The 27,905-nt window shown below is 35.9% G+C and overlaps 2 protein-coding genes across 6 annotated transcripts; both read right to left on the bottom strand.

The window, feature by feature from the left end:
* Positions 1–1,111: 1,111 nt before the first annotated feature.
* Positions 1,112–9,272, bottom strand: LOC131161479 (amino acid transporter AVT6A-like). Of its 4 annotated transcripts, none has more exons than XM_058117261.1 (5): positions 8,601–9,272; positions 8,014–8,166; positions 6,722–6,925; positions 3,238–3,703; positions 1,112–1,597 (listed from the first exon to the last, which is right to left on the bottom strand). In XM_058117261.1, the coding sequence occupies exons 1-5, from the start codon at positions 9,007–9,009 to the stop codon at positions 1,459–1,461; spliced, it is 1,371 nt and encodes a 456-aa protein (XP_057973244.1). In that variant the 5' UTR covers positions 9,010–9,272; the 3' UTR covers positions 1,112–1,458. The 4 variants fall into 4 exon arrangements, with proteins under 4 accessions (XP_057973244.1, XP_057973246.1, XP_057973245.1 ...); XM_058117263.1 differs by having other exon boundaries at positions 6,722–6,862; positions 8,601–9,228; XM_058117262.1 differs by having other exon boundaries at positions 8,014–8,151; positions 8,601–9,228.
* On the bottom strand, positions 8,070–21,582 carry LOC131161480 (uncharacterized). 2 transcript variants are annotated; one of them, XM_058117267.1, is made up of 5 exons: positions 21,243–21,552; positions 13,776–13,971; positions 13,596–13,682; positions 11,226–11,407; positions 8,070–8,166 (listed from the first exon to the last, which is right to left on the bottom strand). In XM_058117267.1, the coding sequence occupies exons 1-4, from the start codon at positions 21,458–21,460 to the stop codon at positions 11,261–11,263; spliced, it is 648 nt and encodes a 215-aa protein (XP_057973250.1). In that variant the 5' UTR covers positions 21,461–21,552; the 3' UTR covers positions 8,070–8,166; positions 11,226–11,260. The 2 variants fall into 2 exon arrangements, with proteins under 2 accessions (XP_057973250.1, XP_057973249.1); XM_058117266.1 differs by lacking the exon at positions 8,070–8,166 and having other exon boundaries at positions 11,099–11,407; positions 21,243–21,582.
* Positions 21,583–27,905: the final 6,323 nt, after the last annotated feature.

The raw sequence follows: 27,905 nt of genomic DNA, 5'->3' as shown, positions 1-27,905 counted from the left end.
ATAAACAGGGTCCCTTACTGAAAAGACGAATCATTTCAATTTAATTAAACAGAGGACCACAACTACAAATCTGGGCACGCTGATCGAGAGAAATCATTAATAGCGTGAGGCAAATCAAGCTATGAAAGGGGCGTGCTCGTCATATGGGATGACAAATGACATTCTTCATGCTATTGAGGAACATGTTCACAAGACAGGATATCATTTTTCGCCATTAACTAGAAAAAGATTTCTCACAAACTACAGAAGGGCCATGTGCAGAACAGCAAACTGCATTATGTATCCAAGCACACGACGCAGCTTTAGATTAATATAAGTGAAGCCCTTTGGCTAGTTAAAGAACAAATCATTAAAACACAAAGTATCATGTTCATCTTATCAAGAGAAAAAAGACATGAAACACTACAGAAAAGCCATGAGCAGAATATAAAAATATATTAGGTTAATTCATGTATTCAAGCACAAAAACAGCTTTATTCAAGGAGTAATGTCCTTCACCCCTTTGGCAAGTTGGGCAATGTAGCATCCAAATCATTTCATAAGAGAAATTTCTGCCATAGAGATAAGATTATAAATGATACCATGCAAAAACTCATTATAGAATGACAGCTAGTTTCTACTGGAATCCCTAAGGCTTCCAAAATATTTCCCTGCGAGCCGCCAATAGACGCAACCAAATGACAAATCCACATAGAAAGTAGATTGTCTAGACCAATTATAATGAAAGAGTACCAGAAAAAGGAAAATAGTAAATATAGAGTGAAAAGTAGGACCATGATGAAGCTACCATTGCTATATCCTTTGGCAAAGTTCTTTGCCTCTCCAGTTAAAAGTGGAAGCAAAAGGGCACTTCCAGACGTAAAACAAGTAGGTCTTAGGTCTGCCTCAGCTGGAAATTAGAACTAGATATCAACTGAACTTCAATTTAACTTCTACTTGAACTTAATCCTATTTATCTGTGCACTTGGAGTACACACATTATAAACAAATCAATATAAATCATATTGAACGATATATTCAAAATTCTTGAGCCAGTCCCTTCACCACCCACATACTCGAACTTAAACACAATTTCACCTGATTGATGCCACAGAAACTGGCATTCGAGTCCTTGCATAAAACTAGACTTCCAACTCACATTAATCTGTGCCAAAATCAGTGACAAAATTTACTGTAGTTGATTGTTTAAAACATTTGATAGTATGACTGCATCCCTATAATATATACTAAGTTGCAGAGATTGCTCCATCTATAAAGCTAATTCAACCATGAAATATCACATGGTTGCCTGCATTTATTTACAACATGGAATCTCCAATTCGACAAGGAACTGGAGCATCGCTCCTATTGCAGCCCAGTTCACCTACTTCTATCAAATAAATAAACCCAGGTCTGCATGTCAAAGGAGGGAGAATCAATTGTATGAGAGCAGCCAAATAGTTGTACTTCCCCCCAAAGTCAGCTTCCAATTGCTTTCCCGGTACCGAAAATGCTGTAAATGTCACTACAGATGGCAACAGTGCTAGATGACACAGCCAAAAACAACATCACCCATGACACTAGTCTGTCTTTCTTTGTTGCAATTCCATGGGTGTCCCTGCAGAACAGAAATTGTAATTTGTCTTCAATACATTGCAAAGAATATGCAAGCATGAACGCAAGTGTAGGCAACAAGGTTTCTGGGCCAATATAAATCCAGATATTCTCTTCTTTTAAGGTAGTGTTGGGACAGTGGATCCCAAGCCATGGAGTTGGCTCTGTGAGGATTTGGAAGAAACTCATAAAATTGTATACTTCATTTTATCCAAATCCACAAACCCAATCTTGTTGAAATATTTTCTAAAAAAATCAATTTTATGGGTTTTTAAAGTCTTCCATTTCTATATTCTCTAAAGCATTTATGAGGAGCATTTAATGCTGTGGATTTGTCCCACATTGAAAAGAGTGAAAAAGGAAAAGTCATTAATAAATGATAATGTGAAATATTCTTTTAAATTTGGTTAAGAGATAATACTAGTGTGTACTCTAATGCATTTGCACCGTCCACAAACACGCTCGCAAGTGGCGTGGGCTGTAGGGCGTTAGTGGTGCATTTAGTTGGCCCACAAGCATTTAATACTTTGCATGCTTGCATCGTTGCGAGATCGTGATCGTTGATCATGATCAGATAACAATTAATCTTGTATTTTCTATAATATCAAGAGGTGCGATCTAAACCGTATAAATAATCTAACGGTCAGATTTTAAATTTGAACAGATGTAACTCTTAGGAATATGCATAAATTTGTCTATTCAAAGATAGAATTAACTCCAAGAAAAATATAGAAATATTCAATCATTCTCTCCTTCTCTTTCCCTTATAAGGCTTTCCCAAATTCTGAGTTCTGTTTCTACAGAAATAGAATTCCAAAAATTTGTTCATATTTTTTTAAGAGTGTTTGTGATCAGTTTTTCATTTGTGTATAACGCAAACTAAGCTTCATTGTATCTTGGAAACGTATTTGCTAACTCAACACATACCGATCTGGTAGAGGCAAATAATGTTTTAAGGAAAACGACATTGTAACGTGCCTAGAAGTGTTTTCTGTTCTGCAGCATTTTCTCTATTTGGTTTTTTTTTTTTTAACAAATCCAAGGTTCTGAATTCTATGCTCCCAAATGCAGGATAAGGGTACTTGATTAGTATAGGCAACTAAGGACCATTTTTTTTCACTGAAAAAAGGCATTGTATTATTACATGGTGCAAAATTGCAATTAGAAGATTAGGGAATCCACATAACCCAACTAAAAGAATTTAAAACTGATCTAAAAACTTTTTATCATGATGTAATCCTGTTGTTTTAAATAGTGGAAAATCAATTAAAGAATGGGTTAGAGGGCAGATTCAAATACACAGTACAAAATCATCAGATAACGAGGGTTCTTGCCAGGTAAAAACCATATAAACCAGCCTACCAAGTGACCAGCAATGCAGCAAATATGTCAGCTATGCAATGGTATTGCATTGAAAAATCATGTTTGTGGTTGCAGTTCAGGGCAAAACAATTCCTTTTAGCTACGCAGCAGCCTAAAATTAGGCCGAAAATGAAAATACTAAAAAACACTCAACCAATCATAGGTAGTATCCAATTAGTTCAAATTCATTTTGCAACTGATGAGACAAACTAGCATATTAGTGAGCAACTATTGCTGCACATAATGCCAAAAGTAAATTCAGCTATAAGTATAGTTACTCACCTAAGGGCGACGGCAGCTGGAAAGATGAATCCAACAGAAATAGTAGCTGTGGCACCAGTGAACTGGAAGGCATCCCAAATGCTAGGCACAAAATTAGCCCCCATTAAGATGAAACCCATGAGAGCTGCTGTTATGGAGAAGAACCTACGGTTATCAAATGCAATAGGAATGGCATATGGAAGAAAGAGGCCATCTATGTTGAGGCGAAGAGAGAAGAAAACAATTGGGAATACAAGCATCAGGTGGATGCCATAGCTCACCCGCACCACATCACTAAGCAATGAGCTATATGGAATCCCAAGATCACCATCAAAATTTGCAAGTATATCATCCAGAGTTTGATCACCAAAGAGGAGAGACCCAAAGAAACTGGTTGCAATGTAGACCAATGAGCACATTGTTAGTGATGTCCGAACTATCGACTTCATTTGTGTGGGGTCTATTAGCTCATTTTCTATTGGATGAACTGAAAAGTCAATCAGAGCAAAGAACAGGGAAAAAAAAAAGGTTAATCAAATGCATTTTACAAAGTAACAAGTGGCGGTAAAAAATTAAATACATATACATCTTCACCCTCTATTGTTACAAAAGTCATGCAGGCCAGAAAAAGAAAAAGGGAAAAAAAGAAATATAGCAGCGGCAAGTCATAAACCATTTTATAACAGATGAGAACAATGGCCATTCATTAAGACCTTCAATCAGCTTAGATTACAGTAGGCTTCCAGTTGTGATTATGGTAGAAGGCAGTCTGATAGCATTAACTTTGTTTTGGTGGTATTGTTAAGCAGGAAAAAATGCACTAAAAGACTGTCATTTAGTGTCAAATTAATTTGGTAATAATTGCATTAAAATGTATCATAACAATTGTAAGTTGGCACGAGGGAAAGAAACCACACATACTTCCTTTCTTCCAAATTACTTTTTGCCCATTATATAGTAACATAAGGGTTCCTACTCAGCAATTGACAATATTCCTGCTTTCCAATATATTCAGTTTTCGCAGCTGAAAGAAATCTCAACAAACTTTATATGAACCCACTTTTCAGCAGCAACATCTTAAATGCACATTGAATACACCATCATTGATTTTATAATCTAAACCAATTTATTGAAATTGAATGTTCAAGAGCCTCATGCAACAAGTTAAGGGCCATTTTTCCTTTTTTTTAGTTTTCCAAAGAATTATAAAAATTTTAACTTATTTTTTAGTTTTTCAAGAGCCATACTAAAAAGTTAGAAAATAAATAGTTTGTTTAAATTTGTAAAGAATTTTTTCATTTTTTATTTATAGATTTCAAAATAATTACAAAAAAGACAACTTGTTTCTCAATTTTGCAAAAATTATATAATTTGGGATCGTGGATTTTGGGGCTTGAATTTGAATTTGTGCTGATTTAGAAGAAACTCTATGCATACGCAAATTAAAGTTAAAATCCAAATACCATGCTCCATTATGCAGAGAGTTAGAAATTTAGAAAGTAAAAAAATAAAAAATAAAAAAGGTGTTTTCTATTTTTTTGCCTATATAAACTTGGAAAATTTGAAAACAAGGTGACATTGTTTTAATTATTTGAGAAATTAGAAACGGAAAACAAAACTATTTCCACGATGAAATAGCACCAAAATTGCAGATTGTTGTTCATTTATTTCATACAAATGTTGTGCAATTATTGTGGATCCTGCCAAGTTGGCTTTTAGCTATTCTGAGCAGCCATCTTTTAACTTATATTTAGGACCTGTTTAGTTGTGGAAAACCATTTTCATTTTCAAAAAAATTACAAAAATTCATCTAATTTTTCATTTTTACAACACAATCTTGATATGAACCACACATGTGTGCACATGCATGCATGCACACACACAAACATGCTAATTTATAACACTTCATGAGTACTTTCATAGTAACGAAGAACGGGAGAAACAAGCTCACTTATGCTGCATTCAAGAAGGATGAATGACTTCCAAAAAGGAATCTATTTACTCTCTCCCAATTGATTGGATTGTAGGTGCAATAATGTACTTCATGGGCGAGGTCTCCAGTTCAAGTCTAGGATGACTCAACTACAGTAGAAAAAAGAATAGAACAAGCATTTGACTCCTTAATGCATGTTTCACTTGGCTCAAGGGGAAGACAACACAATTGACCGAGCTCCGCTTTTGCAATTGGGTCATTGCAACTACAAGTTAGATGTCTAATCATCCAAGCGTAATGATAGTATCTAGAACCTGAATAGGTGGATAAATTTTTACAAATAATGGGAAAGAGGACTGCAACGACGAAACCTATTATTGAAAGACTTTGAAACAAAGATGGGCTGTGAGGAATGTAGGAGGAGGTTGGATGGGTAGTTGGTCTAATCTAGTATGAAACATACATGAGTGGTAGTTGGAGTCGGTGGCTCTCTTAGGGTTCCCCCATCTAGGATCCTTAGGGAAGAGGATCAAGTTTTCCCTTGCCAACAACAGCTTGATGAACTATTGTATCTCCTTTCAACCCTATGAGCAAAATGTGACAACAATGACCTTACTATTCTTTTAACTTAAGGGAAATCTTCTATTTTAAAAAATCACTTAATGTGTTTAAAGAAAAAAATCCCTTGATGTGAAACAGAACAGCTTGGCCACTTAATAATGTTTGATTGTATTTTGACACTATAATTGTCCTAAATCAGCAACCAATTTTTCATAAAGTCCCAGCCCCAGGAAACACATTCTACTCCCTTATGGAGCTCCATTTCAATTTTCCCAATCCTTTAGAAATTACATTCTCCATGAACACAATGAACCCGATTCATCTACATTGATATGAATGTTTCAATGACAAACACTACCAACTACACAAACAATTTCCAAGCAAACAAATATCAAGACTTTAAGAATGAACTATTATTTTGTTACTCCACACAAGGAGTTTCACAACCCCATGAAAGAATCCTTGAATGATGGGACAAAACTAATGGCTCAATGCTTCATATTTGCATGCTAATAACCAGCCTCGAGGCACTCAAGATGTTTTCACCCAACCCAATCCTCTTACCAACAGCCAGTTATGAAGTAAAAAGGATATACAGATGCCAAACTCCCTTAAATTTAAATGAAAAATATCATCATTTTTTTGGCAGAATAAAAGTGGGTACAACGCTAACCTACCTATAAAGTGGTGTAGGTTAGCAATCCACGTGCTGTCAAAATTAACAAACCAAACATATTTCTCTGAAATCAATCAAGCTAGAGACACAATCATATTAGAACCAAGTGGAGCTCTCTTTTTTTTTCATTTATTTATTTATTTATTCTTTTGACTCTAAGATTTGGACTTTGAATCTCCCTTACCCTACCCCAATGTTTACCAATTGAGCTAGGCCTCATGATCTGAAGTATATTTGAGTTATGAGCTTTGACAATATATGACGGAGTAATTTTTGCTTCTTTCACAACCCTGATACAAAACTGCAGTTAAACAGAGCTCAGAATTAGAACATACTATTATGGTGGCAGATATAGGCAGTGACTAGAACAGGAACAGCAGTGAAAAGTTTCCAGAATGACGACTGATCAACGAGTTGAGGCAGCAAACGTGGCACTTGGACACTCCCATTCATCAATTTGACTACAGCCACTCCAGCTGTGATTGCCACAAAAACAATAGCCAAAGCCACTGACAATGCTGATGTGTATCTCAGCGAATCTACCACAAGGAAGACAACAGAAATTAGTATCCATTTGTCACGATTATTATATCCTATCAGCTATGGTATTTGTAAGTGAAACAGCATTTTTCATAGCTGAATCATAATTTATTTAGGAGATGATAGGACCTCCCATGGCATGCACAAGTTCATTCATTACAATTGAAAATAATATCAACCCAAGATTATTTTGGATCTGGCTACCGTAACTTCAAAGGGCAAAAGGCCATGTCTCTCATTTTGCTTAAGCATATAGACGATAAAACTGAACCTCCATTGTGAATCCAGAGTTCCCACAGGGAACTGATGCAAGTGATTGAATATTTCCACTTGCAATACACAAAATGTATGCAAATGATGCAATATCTTGAACCTTAAAACATAGAATGTGTCATTTCAATGCCACAAAATATAAAATTAAGGACACCACACCCACCCCATCATGGGCACTCGTAAGGGTGAGCATAATTCAATTAAAATCGAATTAACCAAGTAAATTCGATCAGTTCGGTTCGATTAAAAATTTATTCAGTTCGGCTTGGTATTCATTTTCGTTGAATTTCGGCTTTCGGATCTGTTTTTGGATTCCAAATTAACCGAATAGTATAAATTAATATTAAAAATTTAAATTATAAATATATTAAAATATTAAATCGGTTAACCGATTTAACCAAAATTCAGTTCAATTGATTTCGTATTCGGTTAAATATGGAATTTTGATCAGTTTAGTTAATGAAATTTTTTAATCGAATTTTTTCGATTAATTAATCAAATTTACCAAACCAATCGAATGCTCACCCCTAGACACTTGAGAAGTAAGTAGTCTTGAGATGCAATTCCTTTGCCACCATATTGTACACATGCATGAAGAATGTATGTATATTTCTGCACATGCCCTCGGAGAAGAAGAATTTTAGACCCACCAAGCATGTAATCTACCACCACATAGCCTCACTCTTAAGTGCACTAGTTGAGAGAGAGCTTATGAGGGCGTGCAGATTTACCAACATGTAGTCAGCAAATGGGTCATTCCTACTGGATCAAATTCACAATTAAATATAATTATAAACATAGTTAGTGGACTAACCAACCCGCTTGAATGATATGAGAGGAGCAAACACAAAGAGGGTCGTGAGGAGCAACAAGAAGGAGCGTGTCGTCCACCAATGTTGACCGAACCACTTCTCCATCACACCCGAATGGTGGACCCCGTCAGACCATGTACCTGATAACACATCACCTGTTTGGTATCGCAACATCAAAATTCATGTAAAATTTTTCATAATTGTAATTCAACAGTACATTAATGTGACGAAATGAATTAATGACGACTATTTTTTAGTAATATTACCACAACACACTTTTTTTTTCTTCCCGTTTTCATGTCTTTGAACTTAGCGGTTACCCTCAACTCCCAACCTAATCGAACCACCTGATCCCTTTCCCAAATGCTCCAACTTTAGACCTGACCCCTTTCATGGTGCTAACAGAAAATTCAGAGCCCAACCATAATATTTATATAAATAAATAAATAAAGAATAATCCAGTATTATTATCAACAGGGAAAAGCTAAGCATCGAAAAAAATTATACTATACTAAAACATTGGAATTTCCTCAAAAAGTGGAGTTCCCTAAAAGTCCGTCGATTTTTTGGGGCCCCGGGGGGTCCGTACCGATAATGATCATGTAGACGACGAGCATCCCCATATTGTTAACGATGATGCAGACCTGCAGGAGCGTCCGGCCGGTGCCTCTGAACGCATCTCCGACGACCGCAGAATACGTGGAGGACTTAGACGCGCGGCTGAATCTCAAAATCATGTCGATCGACGACTCCGTCAGCATCGCGGCCAGGGCGATCACGACGATCCCCGGAATCAGCCCCAACTGTTTAATGGTGGCCGGAAGCGCCATGATTCCGGCGCCGATGATGGTGGTAGAGAGGTTAAAGACGGCGCCGGAGAAGGACGCGCCGTCGAAGCCGACCTCGGCGGATTCGTAGTCATCGTGCTTCTGGGGGAGGAGGGGGGTGGTTCTAGGACTCCGGCGGTACTTCCGGTCGGCGGAGTACAGAACCGTCATGTTGACTGTCGGAGTTGGTCTTAAGGCGATTGGGCAGAGCGACTCGCTAAGCTTCGACCGGCTCCACTGCTCTGGGACGTTTCAGCCCAGGTCTTCACGCGGGAACTGGCTTGCGAGACGGTACTTATAGGTCAGAACCAATCAGAGGTTGCCACGTTGCATAGAGGAAGGATCCCGAACTGGGCTTTTGCTTCGACCCAGTGAAATTCTAAGATCAATGAGCTTTTAGGGTTTCGTTTCTAAAGCCCAATATGTAAACGAGTGCTAAACTTTTATTTTTATTATTATTTAATAAGAATTTGAAAATTTGTGGTAAACTTTTGAATGTTAGGTGGGCCAGTTGAATTTTGGATTATAGTGCCCTGCCAACGGCTACGAATTTAGATTTTGTACCTCTGTCAACGGCTGCATCTCATCCTCACCGTTACATAGTTGAATTTTGATATATACATTTGGGAATGCGCACTAGTAACCTTTCTTGTCGGTTTTGATTTTGGATGGAATAGAGTTGGAATGAAATTCATTATTAATAAAAATAAATTCAATTTTTTTAAAAAAAGAGTTAATATTTCTCAAATTATATAGACCGCCAAAAATGAAAATATTATTTTATGAGCTCGCATTTACTCTCAATTAAATCTCATTCCTTTATTTTTCAAAAGCAACAATTTTTAAAATACCTTTAGAATAAGAAATTAATGATTTAATTTTAAATTTAAAATGATAAAATATCTTTACACCCATGTAATAAACGCCCAGAACTAAAATATAATTAAGCAATAAATTTTACTTTTTTATTAAATATGTGGTAAAATAATAGTTGATATATAGTGAAATGGATTAGATTAGAAATGAAGTGAAATAAAAATTGGTGAAAATATATTAAAAAAGAGTAATCAAATAGGGATTGTGATTAAAGGCTTTAACATGATTTGGACAAAAGAAAGTTTTCATAAATAACGATAGAATGTAACTCAAATCACGATACTTCGCTGCATTTAAAGTAGTTACAAATAAGCTCACTCATGTTCCTAATAATGCTCTCAAGTCAATTGAAACTTTTTAAAATAACCGAGTTTTTTTACTACACATTCTGTTTTTTAACTATACATTCTCGTTAAAGCTAGCTTACAAATGTTTACTTAATTTATATACATTGGGATATCCCTAACTTCCACAATAACTCCCCAACAACTCTTTTCTTTGAGAGAATCTTGAATTTAAGCTTGTATAGATTTGAATGAGATTTAATATAACTTTATAGTAAATTTTTCCCCAAGTCACATAGATGTCCAAACTCTAAACTCCCAAACACAAAATTGGGTTTAAGAACTTGGGCTTAAAATCTTGGATTTGGACGTGCAAAATTAGACGAATATAGTGCAAAATTGTATTATATTTTATCAATATCTATACAAATCTAAGTACGATGTATGGAATTTATGTTTCTAGACGCAACCTTCGGCTTAAAACACAGAACACCAACTTATAATAAAAAGGTATTAATACTTATAGAAACAAAAAAGAAAAATCTACTCTTTAACAAATACTAGTCAATAAACAGCTATATCAGCTCCATGCTCGTGAAGCAAACGAATAACAAAAGCCAAAATATCAAGTTAACTAAATGAAATTTGCACTAAATTTCATGTCATAATACCACCAAAATCATTATGGATGACTTCATCAATCATTAAAAGCATCGTCACCGTCATAATTATTACCATCAAATGCACTAGTGTGTTAAGTATGTGTATCCTCAACTTGTTTGATGATTGAAGCTTAAAACTTAATGAACACCAATCTAAAAACAAATAAAATTGAGTCCTTGTACAAGTTAAAACAGGGCAAACACCAAGCCTATAGCACAAGTAATCTTATAAAAATTTGGAAATATAACGTATTATAGGATCTTACAATCCTAATATGTGATTCTACATAGGATCGGGATCATTTTGGTGAAGCAGGATAGTACAATCCTACAATCTCAATCGTGATTTTAACAACCACGAACGGTAGATCATGGCTTACAGGTCATTGAGTAAATCTATGAAATGGTTATCTTTTGTACTCTAAACATGACAAGAGATTAAGCCAGAAGAAGCCCAAGGAATGGATAACAATTTAGTATGCTTGTAAGAGAATTTTCCATATACAAGTTGTTGAATTACTACATAAGTAGAGCCAAGTTCAACTGAAAGGGCATAATAACTTACAGAAAGTACTGCTGCCACAAGGCATATAGCAAGATCTACTCTTTTCTTTTTCTCTTGGAGTTCTTTGAGTAAACCTTCGGGTTTGGATCTGATCGAGTTTGCAACTTGTCCCCGACAGCAGAACTCCACAGAGCCCTTTCTACATCTGATGGTGTGAAGGAGTCCCCTTCCGAACTTAACTCCTGCATAAGAGTTCCATTAGATGAATAAATGCAGCCATAATATATGCAAGTGGAACTTAAAGAGTTTTTGTTTGAGAAAAAACATACAGATGCAAAAGAAGTGCAGATATTAGATGTAAAGCATTTAAGTTTGAATGGCCAACTATTACAACAAACACCCTGCTAAATTAGGATTGATGAACTAAGTATTCCAGAGTAAAAATCCTACATCACTCATAGAAAAGTGCCTATGCTAGATGTCACATAAATGGTGAATCATCGTGAGAACTTAATATTTGGACACCAGTGTGAGGTCTCATTACTTTTTATGGATGTCTAGCTCATTCAGCTTAACAGTTGAATTCACCCCACCATGTTCTATCCTTATTCCTTTAAGCAGAATTGATGAAGAATTGAAGAATGTACACCCTATCCAAAGGATATCCTCATTTATACAAGGTTTGCCCTGGGTTGTCAGGAAACAATCTAAGAACTGAAAACTGTGCCAATGCAAGTGTGCCTGACTGGTTCATTATCGTCTCACTTAGATGCCAGTCCCACATTTTTATCAGAGTACAGTCTTCAACATGGAATAGTTGGGAAGAAAACCATGAAGGTAGAAAAACAATCAGCAGATGTTTAATTAAAGCTGCCATTTGGAACATCTAAAAAAATAAGTACTTATTATGAAAAATACTTAAATTAAATACTAACATCAATACTTAGTGTTTGGTCTATAAGTATTTATTTCAGAAAGTATTTTTCAAATTAATTTTTTTAGGAAAATAATTATTTTCTGAAAAAAAAATTCTGAAAAAAGTACTTAAATGAAAGTACTTACAATAAGTAATCCTAGACTACTTTCAGATAAATACTTTTTCCAAAAAAACATACTTTTCTATAAGTAGATCCAACTGATCCCAACCTTTTGCACAGAAGGACAAGCCATGTCAGTTCTCTTGGATGGTCTAGAAAACAAATCTTGTCTTGTGAAAATTAAAAATTGAAGAAAAGTTATAAGAATCAAACTTAGTGGTGCAAAGGGAAGCAACCATTTGAATACAACACAGTGGATTCCCATTTGTGGAAATAAATTCGCCACAAAACAATTACAAAGTAAATGAAAAACTTCAGTGCAGATTGTAGGGAAGCTAGAAAAGGGAATCCCCCAGAAGCATACTAGGAATATTGAGAATGCTCAACGAGACTAATGGAATGTAAGGCATGGTGCAGGAAACAACTAGATCATAATAATGGGAATAATATTTTGTGCAGAATTTTCAGTTAATATATATTAATTAAAAATGGATCCTATTCATCCTTGCTTCCTTGCCATGTCTTGAAGTGAAAATTTTTTATGGCTATCCTCTCATTTCAATGCATGCATGAAGGGCACAATGGGGAGAGGAGAAAGCATGACAGGCAGCTTTGGGTGGGTAACTTCATTTTATTTCTAACTACCTTTTTAGCCTCTTTTGTTAATTGCATGGCTTTTAAAGTTAAATCAAAAGAATAAAACATTTATACATTATGGATAAAATATAGATGGAAAAAAACTCTCTATCCGCTCTCCCTATATAACTAGTAGAGATGAACTGAGGAATATAAACATGCATATACGCGCGTCCGCAAATATTAATTTATATTCACTGATTAACGGAATTTTGCACCATGAAGATTGCAAAGTTATAAGTCCTACAAAATAAGAAACTGGAAGCTGTCTGTAGCCTATATCCTGGAAAAGTGCATCCTAACAATTAAAAAGCAAACCAATCTATGAATTTGAAGAAATGGTACATTCTTATTTAAATGGAAGAAAATTCAGAATATGGCTTAAAGGTCAATTGGGCAACTTCAAGTTTTTTGTTTTCGTTTATTGAAAACAATGCTGATACTATATTACTTTATTGTCAGTATATTCCTAAGGCCTTTGTCAATGCTAAAAACTCAAAATGAATTTAAAGAAAAAAAAAAACGTGTACTTTGACTGCACAGTAAAGACCCCAAAATTGGTACTGCAATATGGAGAAATAATTATAATCACTAAAATAAATAGAATTCTGGCATTGATTAAAATCCGACAATGCTTTTATTTAAACAAGCAAAAACAGAGAATCAAGTGATAATGTATTAATAAATTAGTTGTCTTGTTAGATTTGATCTCCATTTCAAACATATATATGTCAAATAAAGGAAATGAGAAAGAAACCTTTGCTTTTCCCTGTAATTTCTTTGCAAAAATGAGATACTGCTTCAAGGTATAATCTTTTGAGTGACCAAGAGCGACCAACATAGCCTTTCACAAACATTGTAACAGATCAATCATTGAACAAATTCCAAAAAATAAAGAAACAAATAAAAAAAAAAACCAAAATTTATAACAACTCACCTCATCAGACATAAATGGTGCAACATCTGGTACATAAGCGGCCAGAACAGCAGAAGCAGTGGCAGGGCCTACCCCTTTCAAAACCGTAAGCTCCGAAACAGCTTTGGAAATGTCAGGAAGAGATTGAAAAGCTTTTTGAGAGGCAGATTTCACAAGGGACTCGTCTAAAGACGAAACATAATCCAATAGACGTGGCCTGAAATTCAAATATACTTTATGCCGTGTTTTTACAAAAAATTAATTTCTATTCATTCAATGACCCTTCAAGGAAATCATGGTTTCAAATGATATATAAGCCAATGAAGGTAAAACAACAGTATGGGCTTGGTATTCCCTCAAATGAGAGACATTTCTAATCAAGAATAATAATTGAGAGCAAATGAACTTTAATTGAAGGAAAAAAAAAAAAAACACCTACTTTATTTGAGCAATTGGATAAATGATTCTATTTGTACAAGATAATTAAACACACTTCTGTTTGTCAGCGAACTCAAGTACAAGGTCCTTCCTCAAATTCAACTGTGTAACTTGCAAATATAAACAGAAGAGAAAAAATTACGTTCAAGTTCAACAAAACCATTAATTAAAAAGTGCTAAGCTCCTGTACTATCTAGAACTAACTCAAGACTAAGGTTAAAAATTTTTTTGTCCAACACCTTAATCCTCTCCCAAAACCCTCTGCCAGTATATATAGATAATTTGAGACAGTTAACCTCTTTGAGCTACCTTTGTGACCTCCCATGACATGTACACCCTCGCTCTCGCCACATACTAAACTTTCCTCAAATGGCTTCAGGGATCTCTTACATTGTCGTTTCCTTGATTCCTTCCATAAGTCCCATTTCTTTAGACCCTTGCTCGTGCCACACATTAAACTTTCCTCAAATGACTCTACGATCTCTTATGCTGTGCTTTCCTTGATTCCTTCCACATGTTCAATACTTCAACAATTCGTTTATTCATCTTCAAAATGGACTTTTCCTGCATGCACATGAAGATTTTTGAATTTTAACTTCCTTCTCTTATTCTTTTCCATTCCACATGTCGCTCCTCACATCTTCCACATGTCCAATTACAAATTGTTGTGAACAAATGCACCCCCATACACATATGGCTTGATTCAAAAGGCATACTTGTGAAATTGCACAAAACTCCAAAAAATAATCCTATCTCTAAGTCAAACCAATTATACTCTGATCCTGCCAATAGAACTATGCATGATAAGACCATACCTGATCATGTCAGGTTAGCTTAGCAGCTTTTTCACCTAAACATCTCAATATGCAGCCATTGCTCCTGTTTTATGTGGCTCTGTTTCATTAGCAATCAAAGCATAATTGCTTGCTTTTAACCTCAAAAACTTGTTTGAATATTAGGATTTTTAATATATTCAATAATAGATTTTCTCCAATCATCTTCCAATTCTACAGAGAAAATACCCATGACTAAACTTTTTTCTTTAACAGATGGTAGGACCCTTCCTAAGAGTCTAAGACCGTAACCACTGACTGTTTTTGGTATCTGATATCAAAAGGCTGCTTGTACAATCATATTAGCTTCTTCATTTTCTCCTCAAGAGACATTAGTTAACGCCACATAATCGATTTCTTTCAACAGTTATTGGACAGCAAATAAATATGGGGCTAATAATGCACTCTCCTGTGAGAAAGCCGTGAACCTACTGAAGTTAGTTAATTCAGTTATTTAGTTGAAAAGTCAGCAGACGACTCAGCTTACAGTCAGCAGAACATTCAGCAATAAAATTATTCAGTCAGCAAGTTGCAGTGTGATTCTTATTCAAAGTTCTGTTCAGTTTTTCAAAATAGAATACAGCTGTCATCCATTTATAGCACAAGAGTGAGTTATTTAGTCTAGGAACTTGTCATATTCTTTGCCTTGTTTCTAGGTTTATTTAATGAGTTGTTAAGTCCCTAGAATATTAAAATTTCCCATCTATTCCCCATGTACTCTGCCCTATAAATAGTGGCCTTATCCCAGTCATTTTGAGTAGTGAAAAAATAGAAAAAAATCTCAAAAATCCAGCAAAAAGTGCTGCAGCACTGTAGCTTTTTATATATATAATTTCTTCATCAAGTCAGTAAATTAAAGAGACATTTTTTAGTATTTTTCTTCTCTGTTTTTTATGTTATTCTATTCTTCTGTTCCAACAAAATTTGGTATCAAAGCCATGTCGTCCAGCACCTCTTCCTCTATTGGAACTATGTTTAATTATTCTCAAAACCAAGTACCCATCTTCGAAGGAAAAAATTATGGGTACTGGGCTGATCAAATGAAAATTTTCTTCATTGCACGAGACTTATGGGAGATTATTGAAGAAGGGTATGATGATTCAACTTCAGCAAATGATGATTCATCCTCTACAAACACAAGCACAGCAACCTCATCTTAGAGATCTGCCCAGAACAAAGAAAAAATAAAAAATAATGCTCTTGCTTTGAGTTATCTTCAACAAGGGATCAGCAAGACCATCTATCATCGCATCTTTGGCATTCAAAAGGCTAAAGACGCATGGGAAACACTGCGAAAGGAATTTCAAGGAAACAATAAAGTAGTCTCGATCCAACTACAATCTCTTTGGAAGAACTTTGATTGCTTGGCAATAAAAGATTCCAAAAGCATCAAAGATTTTTTCTCCAAAGTTGCTAAAATAGTCAACCAAATAAGAGCTTATGGTGATCGGATAGAAGAAAAAAAGATCGTTGAAAAAATTCTCAAAAGTTTACCACCAAAATTTGATCATGCAGCTGCAGCAATTGACGAATCAAAAGACCTCTCAATTATGACCATGTTTGACCTCTATGGTTCTTTAGAATCACATGAGGAAAGAATTAAAAGATCTTTAGGTCAGCCCTTGGAGCAAGCTTTTCAATTAAAGCTCAATTTGAACCGGAAAAATCAAGAGAGGAAGGGAAATTTTCAGCAACAAGACCAGTCTCAAAAGGCCAAAATAATCAGTCCCGTGGTCGTGGAAGAGGTCGTGGCAGAGGTAGGAATTTTCAGCTTCAAATGTCCAGCAATCAAGGACAGAATTGTATCATATGCAAGAAGTCAAATCACACCTTAGCTGAATGTTATTTAAGGTGTAAAAGGTGCCGCATTCCAAATCATTCAGATCGGGATTGTTGGCACAAGAAGAATGAAAGTTTTGAAGCAAGTTTCAGTAAGGAAAATGATGAAGAGCAAGTGTTTCTCACTTGTCTCAATGCTAAAAGCAACGATGACAAGGTTTGGTACCTTGACAGTGGCTGTAGCAATCATATGACAGGTAACCGTGAGTTATTTGTTAAAATTGATGAAAATGCTTCAAATTTCGTCATTCTTGGTGATGGAAAATTTGTAAAAGTTGAAGGAAAATGTGTAATAGCAGTGCAGTCCATATTAGGTGAGCAAAAATTCACCTATGATGTTCTTTATGACCCAAGTCTTGCTAAAATCTCTTAAGTGTGGGGTAGTTAATTCAAAAAGGCTATCAAGTCCATTTCGAAGGAAATGAATGCAGAATCATAGATAAGAAGAAGAACTCACTGATGGTTAAAGTTGAGATGACTCAAAACAAGGTTTTTCCACTTGCCATCAACTACACAGGTCCAGTGGCTTTGAAGAGTGAAATTTCAAACGAATCTCAACTATGGCATCTCAGATATGGGCATTTAAATCATAAGGGACTGCAACTTCTCAAGAAAAAGGATATGGTTCGTGCTCTTCCCCAAATAAATCAAATTGAAGGAGTTTGTGAAGGTTCTATTTACGGGAAGATGCACCACCTTCCTTTCCCCAAAACTTCTTGAAGGGCCAAAGCTCCTTTGGAGCTTGTTCATGCGGATATATTTGGTCCCACAAGAACACCAACTCTTGGAAACAAAAGGTATTTCATCCTTTTTGTTGATGATTTTATTAGAATGATATGGTTGTATTTAATTCATCGAAAAAATCAGATGCCTTCTCAATATTTCTAGAGTTCAAAGCCCTCGTTGCAAGGCAAAGTGGGCTGAAAATGAAGACCTTAAGAACTGATCGTGGAGGTGAATTCATATATCACCCGTTCATGAATTATTACAAGGAAGGCATTCAAAGGCAACTAACAATGAGTAGAAGCCCTCAGCAAAACGGAGTTGCTGAAAGAAAGAACCGGGCCATTGTCGAAATGGCTTGGAGCATGTTAAAAGGTGAAGGACTTCCTAATTCTCTTTGGACTGAAGCTGTACATACCACTGTTTATATCTTAAACAGGTCACCAACAAAATCAGTGAAAAATAGAACTCCCTATGACGCTTGGAGTGGGAGAAAACCATATGTTAGCCATCTAAAAGTATTTTGTTGTCTAGCCTACTCACTTAACAAAACTCCTAATAAGGACAAGTTTGATCAGAAGGGAGAAAAGCTTATGTTTATTGGGTACAATAATGAATCAAAGGGCTATCGGCTGTTGAATCCTGTTAATCACAAGCTGACAGTGGCAAGAGATGTCATCTTTGACGAAAGGGGAGTATGGCAGTGGACTTCCATCGGCTAGAACTCAACAAATATTCTAGATTTTGTACCAGTTGGAGCAACAAGACCTAAATAAGCTACTGAATTTTAAAATCCAACAATTTCAAAAGCTGAATTTGCACTCAGGAACCTTAGTTCAAAATCTGAAAATGAAGAAAATGAAGAAATTTCATCCTCTTCACCTGCCCTAAGAAGATTTGAAAGAGTTAGAAGATCTCCGGAGAGGTATGGGGATTTTAGAAGCTATTTTTCTAATGAAAATTCTAATTTTGCTCTTTTCTCTTGTGAGCCACAGAATTTTGAAGATACAGTGAAGGATAAAAAATGGAAAAAGGTCATGGAATAAGAGTTGACCGTGATTGAAAAGAACAACACATGGAAGCTTGTGGATCCTCCTGAAGGTAAAGACATTATTGGTCTCAAGTGGGTTTACGAAACCAAGTACAACGAGGATGGTTCCATTCAAAAATACAAGGCCGGATTGGTTTTCAAAGGTTATTCTCAACAACCTGGAGTTGATTTCAACGAGACCTTTGCACTAGTTGCAAGAATTGAGACAATTCGACTTGTACTTGCAATAGCTGTCAAATTAGAGTTAAATGTGTATCAAATGGATGTTAAATCTGCGTTTCTCAACGAAGAACTGAATGAGAAAGTTTATGTTAAGCAGCCATATGGATATGAAGTGAAGGGCAAAGAAGAAAATGTGCACAAACTGAACAAGACTTTGTATGGCCTCAAAAAAGCTCCACGAGCTTGGAATAGTAAGATTGATTCTTATTTTCAGAATTCATGATTTTAGAAAATCTAGGTGTGTACCTATGTAATATATATGCATCTTATTTATTAAGTGCATGGTGAATGAAGGTAATTTTGTGTCTATAAATAGATTCTTAAGTCATTCGCACCATATATCAATCTCTTCTCAACATTTCATCTTTCTTTTATGTCTAGAGGGTTTAACAAACGAAGAAAGGTTTTTTTTTTTTGGTGAAGCTTTAGATTCTTCCATTTATGCAGAATTGGAGAGTCATACGATTCAAATCGGGTTGTTGTATCCTGGGGGAGACAAGTCTTTGGGAATTTTGCTTCACCAATTCATGGGCTAAACCGAAAATTGCAAAGAGCTTGAATCTCTTTAAAGAGAGCAAGATATCCGTGTCTCAGTCTATTTGTGAATCGTATTTATATTTGCATTTTTTTTTTATTTGTGTTTAAGTTTATTGTTTTTTTATTTTAAATTTTCTAACATCCTTCAATCAACCAAACAAGATGGAAAAAAATTACCCTTCCCTTCATTCTTTTTCAAATTTCACTCCCTCTCACCTCTGTTTCCCCCCTATTTTTCCTTCAGCGCAACATGGTAAATAATCTGCTGGGTTGAAAGTGCCCATTTATATCTCTATTGTAGCTAGGGGTGAGCAAACGGTCGGTTTGGCCAAATTCGGTTAATTAACCGAATTAACTGAAATTTTCGGTTAATGATTTCTGATAACCGAACCGACCGAACAAAGGAAGCTCAAAGAACCAAACCCAACCGAAATTATCCGAAATAATTTGAAATTAATTATTAAAAACAGAATAAAAATATAAATTTTTTTACCAATTCCAGCTTAATTAAGCATCTCATCTATTAATTTTATTAATAAAAAAGATATTTTGGTATTAACTATAAGAGTAGAATTTATACCGTTACCTACAAGGAGCTCCTAATTCTCAAGAAAAAAAAAATCCATATTGAAACCATGGCTCAAGATTCCTAATTCTGAAGCATGTAGGAATTCCAACTGATAGGTGATATAAACTATAAAGGATAGTCTTTGGAGACAAAAGTTGCATTAGACATTTCTGCAAGACAAATACAATTTAGTTCCATTTAAATATGGCTAACAAAATTCAAGGTGATGTGGCATCAATCATGAAAAACAAAGATGAAAATAGTGTAACATGTTGCCTGCCTTGAAGAGATGTGCTCTAGTATGTGCATCAACAGCACTGAAAGGATCATCTAGAAAATAGATGTCTGAATCGCTGCAGGCAACCCTTGCCGGTTGAACCCTTTGCTTTTACCCTCCACTTAAATTCATCCCTCTCTCTCCCACTGCACTTAAATCTCCGTCTGCCCATGTCTCAATGTCCCAGTTCAAAGCACATGCTTCTAGAACATCCCAATAGAAGGCCTTGTTCATTTCCTTGCCAAACAAAACATTCTCTCTAATAGTTCCTGTTTGAAACCAAGCGCTCCATAAACCTTATTATGCTGCCCATAAATTTTGGGTATTTCACCCGGAATACTACAAAGTAAGCTTGATTTACGTGAGCAAATTGAACCATAAATTGCAATCTTCTATCCTTTAATAATTTTCATCTTCTCAGTAATCTTGATTGTGGGTATGCAATTAGAATCACTAGAATCACTAATTATTAATTCGGTTAACCGAATTAAAATTTATATTAACCGAACCAATAACCGATTAATTGAAAATTGGTAAAATCATAACCGAACCGAACCGAACCGACCTTGTTTCTTGACCGAACCGAACCGACCGAAATTGGTTGGTTAATTCGGGTTTCCCCGAATTATGCTCACCCCTAACTGTAGCATCAAAAGACAATGCTCAAAATCACTCTGTTAGCTTAACGAAGTTTGGAATGGATGAATGAATGATTGTTGTCTTCTCTTGGCCCCAAGGGGCTTAACTTATAAAATGTGCTTGCACACGTAGATCACGTGGATTAATCTATATAAAAGGTAGGTATATACACAAATGGATCGCATGGGTTAATTCATAAAGGTAGGTATATGGGTCACATGGGCTAATTCATACAAGGTATGTATACATGATTGTATTTACACAGCTTTATTTACGCATGGCTGTATCTTGCTAACACTAATAATGCTCGGATACGACGGCCAAAAGTGAAAAATAAGGGGGTGGAAAGTAAAAGGGTTACCTCCATTTGCCTCGAGTGAGCTTCCATTGCATGAGCTTGGAGAGCTCAGGGGTGGTGATGAAGGGGTTAGGGTTTCGTTGGCTGATGAGAAGAGGAAGTTGGTTGCGGTAGAAGTCGTCAAGAGAGACGAGGTTGGGTTTGCCGAGCGATTCTACGCGCGCAGGGTAAGAGGAGAGGGCTTGCTTCCACGCACTCCGATCACCGCTCTGAAAATCCATCTTGCAATTTTGCGGATCGTTTCTGGGACACAGTTTGAGCTCTTATATATCCAGAGGTTTTTTGTACGTTTGGAGAGTTTCCCGGGAGGCGGGAGCCTTTTTCTTTGGTTCACAATGGGCCACAGTTTCGGTCCATACTAAGCAAGATGGGCTTAATAGCCCATTAGTGGTTCGATTGGACTCTAATGTGTTGGGAGCTTGACATCTGTTTAAATTAGATTTTTATTTATTTATTTTTTTACAGATTTAGATGAAATGAAACATAAAACTACATGGAGTTTTGGATATATTCACATAAATTTTTAATTTTAATTTTAAAATTTAAATTTTATATTCTTAAACACAATCTAAGGGTGAGTTCATACTGCAAATAAGTCATTCACGAGCTACTTGTTATTCTTGCCCTAGTAATGACTAACATAAATGAGTTAAACTTGAGTTGAGATTTGAAACTCGAAACCAAAAGGATTGTTTAGTATGATTATTTGTTAAAAAATAAATTATGATACCATGTTGTTTACCGCATTAGTTTTTTTGTTTGTGTTGTCAATTTTCGTCTAGAAGAAAAATCAACTTTTGTGATTTTAAATTATTGAGATAATAATATGCTATTGATTTTTGTTGATTGGTCCATACAAATTTTTAATAAGAACTAAAATAAAATGTTCATGTAGATTTAAAACATCCATAAATTTCTTAAAATTTTGAAGAAAAAAAAAAGGTAATAACTCATTCAAAAAATCCTCTTCCCCACTTTCAATTGTCATGTATAATAGGATTACTCATTGAACTTTGATATTAAATTTGGATTTATACAAGTTTAAATAAAATGAAGGGCGAAAGACACTAGCCTCCCTTGAGATTTAATAAAAAAAAGATAGTGACCTCCCCTAAAATTTCAAAATTTTCAAAAACCTCTCTTGAGGTTTCAAAAATCACATGAACATTTCCTGAAGTTTTTCAAAAAAACACAAACCTCTCCTTGCATTTTATAAAAAGACAAATTTTTTTAAGAGATGTTTGTGTCTTTTTGGCAAATCTCAGTAGAGGTCTATAGCATATTTGAAACTTTAGGGGAGATTTGTGTCATTTTTGACAAACCTCAGGGGGGTCCCTGAAATTTTTGAAACTTAAAGGAAGGTCTCCGTCTTTTTGTCAAACCTAGGAGAGGTGAGTGTTTTTTACCTAAAATGAAATAAAAATTAAAATTACATTAAGTTTCAGACAAATGCATATAAATATAAGTCCCATGCCCAACATTCATATTCTCAAATGTAACATAAGAGCGCTTCTATGACTGCAAATATATTTTTTCAAGTTAATCGTTATTTTTGCTCAATAAGACTTATTTGAGCTTATTTAATAAAATAAATGAATTAAGCTTGAGCTAAGGTTTAAAGTTCAAAATTAAGGAGCTATTTGGAATCTTTTGTTTTTGATTTTTTGTTTTTGCAAACGCATATTGAAGAAAAAAAAATTTATGACAACATGTTTGTGTTTCAAGATTTAAAGTCAAATTTTGTTGTGATTTAACATCCATAATTGTGGCAACCTGCTACTATGTACTTTAACATCAGAATTGATTTTTATAAATTGTCAACATCTCGTCTCGGGGTGCCAACAAATGGGGGTTGCATGGTGATCTCAAAATAAGAAAACGTAAGGGAAGGATAAAGACTCTAAAAAGACAATAATGATTGAAAAAATGGATTCACAACGGAAAAAAGGGAAAAAAAATTCTTTACAGATCTACGAAATAGAAAAGAGAATTTGGGAGTACACTTATACGTGGGGAAAGTGGTGAACCAATCATTCTAAGGGAGACGCCCTTTCTAAGAACGGTTACCATTATATGTGTGTGTGTGTGTGTGTATCTTAAATAAAAGAAAAAGAAAGAAAAATAGGAAAAGGTTTTTTTTTTTATTATTATCCAATGAAATAATCATCGTCTCAGAATCCAACAACAAAGGAAACTCATATATGCTCTGTTGGAGATACAACCACGTCTCCACCTCGGCACACCAGAATGCAGCTCTCAACGCACAACAAGGAAACCAACCAACTGCCTCATATTCCAGTGGAATCTCAAGCTAATAGAATGGCTAAGTTGGCAGGATAAAATTGTAAAATGCAGCTAAGTTGTTGCCTGTTAATGCCTATATATTTGGGCCTTTCACTATATACTCATCTACAGATAAATGAATAATAGAGATGAATTTACTCTTTTGTATATCTCTTTCGTCTTTTATCATATACCTTTCATGCATTTCTTTTCACTTTAACATGGTATTAGAGCCTTTCATTGGACTCACGTGCCAATCCAACATACAATAGACTTCATGGCCTCTGACTCCGATTCAGACTCCTCCTTTGCTCCACCTTCTCCTCCTCCACCCCCTCCACTTCTTTCCCCCAACCCCTCACCTTTTCCTACTTCCTCTCATTTCATTACAACTAAACTTACCATCGACAATTACCTTCTCTGGAAGACTCAGATGGTTCCCTTCTTGAAGGGTCATCAACTCTTTGGTTTTGTTGATGACTCCTTCCAGCCGCCTCGTCCACAGCTTCACGACAAACCAAATTCTGATTACCAAAGATGGGTTTAGCAAGATCAGCTGCTGATGTCCACGCTTACTGCGTCTCTCTCTAACTCTGTTCTGGCTCAGGTGATTGACTGTACCTCTTCCTTTGATATCTAGAAGACTCTACAATATCTGTTTGCCGCCAAGTCCTCAACGCATGTCGTTCACACTCTGTACCAGTTAGAAACGCTCAAGAAGGGCCCTAAATCTGTGTCTGATTACTTCAGTCATGCTAAAAACTTGGCTTCGACCATGTCTGTGGCTTGACATCCACTCATCGACTCTGAGTTCTCTATATACCTCCTTGCTGGACTTGGTAAAGAGTATGAGTCTCTTGTCACCTCCTTTACTACCCATCCAGATTCACTTTCTCCCAATCAAATCTACAATTATCTTTTAAATCATCAAACCTAAGCTCTCTTATCTTCCACAACGTTGGCTGCCAACTCCACTGCTTTTCGACCTCCCTCCCCGGGGTATTCCCGTGGTCGTTACTCAGCTCATATCGTGCGGGTCGGCGAGGTCGTGGCTCCGGTCAAGGTTTTCGTCCCTGTCATAGTTCCTCAGATACCTCTCATCCAGATTCTCGTCCTTAATGTTAGGTGTGTAACAAGTATGGACATACAGCCCAAACCTGCTATTACCGCTTTGATCAAGCATATCAGTCACCACCTCCACCTTCCCTTGTGGCCAACAATACCTCCTTCCATGCGCCTTCGCCTACGGTAAATACATGGTTTCCTAATATGACTGCAACACACCATTTCACTTCAAACTTTGGGAATCTCAATCTGGATTCGACTTCATATCAGGGGACCGATCAAGTCATCATTGGCAATGGATCCTCCTTACCTATTCAACATACTATCTCTGCTCACTTGAACATCTCCTTTGGCAATTTTCTTCTAACCAATTTACTTCATGTTCCTGCTATTACTCGCAATATTCTCTCTGTTGGTCAATTTTGTCTTAATAATAATGTTTTCTTTGAATTTCATCCATATTGTTTTGTTGTGAAGGATTCACGTTCCCAGGAGGTGCTCCTCAAGGGTCCTGTTAAAGATAGCTTGTTTGCCTAGCCGGTAGATGCAATCCCTTCAACCTCTCCACCTCAAGCCTTTCTTGCTCTCCGCTTCACTGCTCTTCTATGGCACTCATGCCTCGGCCATCCCTTCCTTCGCACTACATCCCTAGTTCTTCATCAGTTTAATCTCTTGTTCTCTTCCAGCATCAACTTTGGGCACTGTCCAGCTTGCTCCTCTGCCAAAGCTCATGCACTTCCACACCCGGCCTCGCCATCCCAATCACAGCAACCGTTTCAGCTCCTATTCATGGATGTCTGGGGTTGTCCTACGCCAACACCTTCCACAAATAATTCTCGCTATTATTTGTTCTTTGTTGATGACTTTTCCAAATTTCTTTGATTTTTCCCTTTGCAATCAAAATCTAATTTATCTCCTATAGTGGTAGCTTTCCTTTAGTTTGTTTGTAACACCTTCAATGCTAATATCATTACAATTCAAACTGATTCGGGTGGTGAATTTCGCCCTTTAAAATCTATTTTTCAATCCCGTGGCATTTCACATCGAATCACATGTCATGGCTCTCACCAACAAAATGGAAGTGTCGAACGTCGTCACCGTCACATTGTCGAAACTGGCATATCATTATTATCCCATTCATCCGTTCCTCAATCATACTGGGTTGATGCCTTTCAAATCGTAACTTTTCTCATAAATTGCATGCCCACACCCCTCCTAAATAATAGATCTCCCTACAAAATTTTGTTGCACAAGGTACCGGATTACGCATTCTTTCGTGTCTTTGGCTCAGCTTATTGGCCCAATCTTTGGCCCTACAATAAGCACAAAATGGATTATCGATTAACTTGCTGTGTCTTCTTGGGTTATAGCCCATATCATAAAGCCTACAAATGCCTACATATTCCATCAGGTCAACTTTATTTGTCTCGGGATGTTATCTTCAATGAACGCGAATTCCCATTTTCCAAGCCCACGGTCTTACCTTCACCTTCTGTTCACTCTCAGCCCAATATCCTAATTCCCATTCCCGCCCCTGTATTCGGCCTAGCTACTTCAACTGCCTCTCCTAGCCTATTACTCTCTTCTGAGCCCTCTTTGTCTGACCCACCTTGCCCTAACCCTACTTCCATCTCTCCCTCCCTTGCATCATCACCCACCGTAACCCTAATCCCACCTATGAGCTTCTTTGGTTGTTGTTTCTCTTGTCTAAACTTGGTATCTTGCTCACTCACCCACCAACTCTTTGGTGTCATAACATTGGCGCCACCTATTTTTCAATAAACCCAGTAATGCATTTAAGAACAAAGCATGTGGACTTGGATTATCACTTTGTTCGAGAGCGAGTTGCTGCCAAGTCTCTCCAAGTGTCCTTCATTTCTACTAAAGATCAGATTGCCGACATTTTGATCAAGCCTCTCACTACTGCTCGCTTTGCCTTGCTCCGATTCAGTCTTATTGTGACACCAGTACCTTATGGATCACAGGGGGATGTTGGAGATACAACCACGTCTCCACCTCAGCACACCAGAATGCAGCTCTCAATGCACAGCAAGGAAACCAACCAACTGCCTCATTTCCAGTGGAATTTCAAGCTAACAGAATGGCTGAGCTCGCAAGATAAAATTGTAAAATGTAGCTAAGTTGTTGCTTGTTAATGCCTATATATTTGGGCCTTTCACTGTGTACTCATATGCAAAGAAATGAATAATAGAGATGAATTTACTATTCTGTATATCTCTTTTGCCTTTTATCATATTATTTTCATGCATTTCTTTTCACTTTAACATGCTCTTTCTATAAAAAGAGCTCTGCCTCGTGGATAACCCCAAATTTTGAAGATAGAAAAAAATAGAAAAGAATGGAAATTTTTTTTTTTTGGATTAATTGCAATGAATGAATTTAAACATGATCAGATTTTTTTTCGAAGGATTTTTTTTAAAAGATATAAAATGGAGAAATTTGGTGACTAAGTGGTTTTGAAATTAGGGAATAGAGGTCAATATTAAAATCTATTAATTTAAATTAGGGTTTAAATGGATCACATGAAATCATTAATTGGGGTTAGGGATTAATGGAGATTAAGATTGGAATTTCATGATTGAAATCAAGATATTAATGATGATTGGTGTAAAAATTACTTATTGGAATTGAGAATTTAAGAAGATGGAAATTTAAAAATCCAAGATTGAAAACGAAGATTTAATGGTGATTGAGTTGAAAATCCCCTTATTTAAATCAAGAATTTATGACGATAAAGATTGAAAAATCTAAAACTAAAATTAGATATTTAATGGTGATTAAGTTGAAAAATCTCCTAATTGAAATTATTGACGGAGATTTAAATCCAACATTAAATTCAAGGATTTAACGGTGATTAAATTGAAAATCGCCTGATTGAAATCAGGAATTCATGGAGATGGACATGTGAATCTAAGAGTAACTCAAGAACTTAATGGCGATTGAGTTGAAAATCTTTTGATTGAAATAAGAAATTTATGGAGACAGAGATTTAAATCCAAGACTAAAATCAATAATTTGATAGTGATTGAGTTGAAAATCTCTTTATTTAAATTAGGAATTTATGGAGATGGAGATGGAGATTTAAATCCAAGGCTAAAATTAAAAAAATTAATGTTACTTGAGTTGAAAACCTTTGGTTGCAGTCAGGAATTTATAGAGATAGAGATTTTAAAAATCAAAAATTAAAATCAGGCATTTAATGATGATTGAGTTGAAAAATCTTCTAATTGAAATCAATAATTTATAGAGATGAAGATTTAATTCGAGATTAAAATCAAACACTTAATAATAATTGAG

Source organism: Malania oleifera, chromosome 8 (genome assembly GCF_029873635.1).
Source record: "Malania oleifera isolate guangnan ecotype guangnan chromosome 8, ASM2987363v1, whole genome shotgun sequence".
Classification (NCBI taxonomy): domain Eukaryota; kingdom Viridiplantae; phylum Streptophyta; class Magnoliopsida; order Santalales; family Ximeniaceae; genus Malania; species Malania oleifera.
This window is presented reverse-complemented; position numbering and strand designations above follow the sequence as displayed.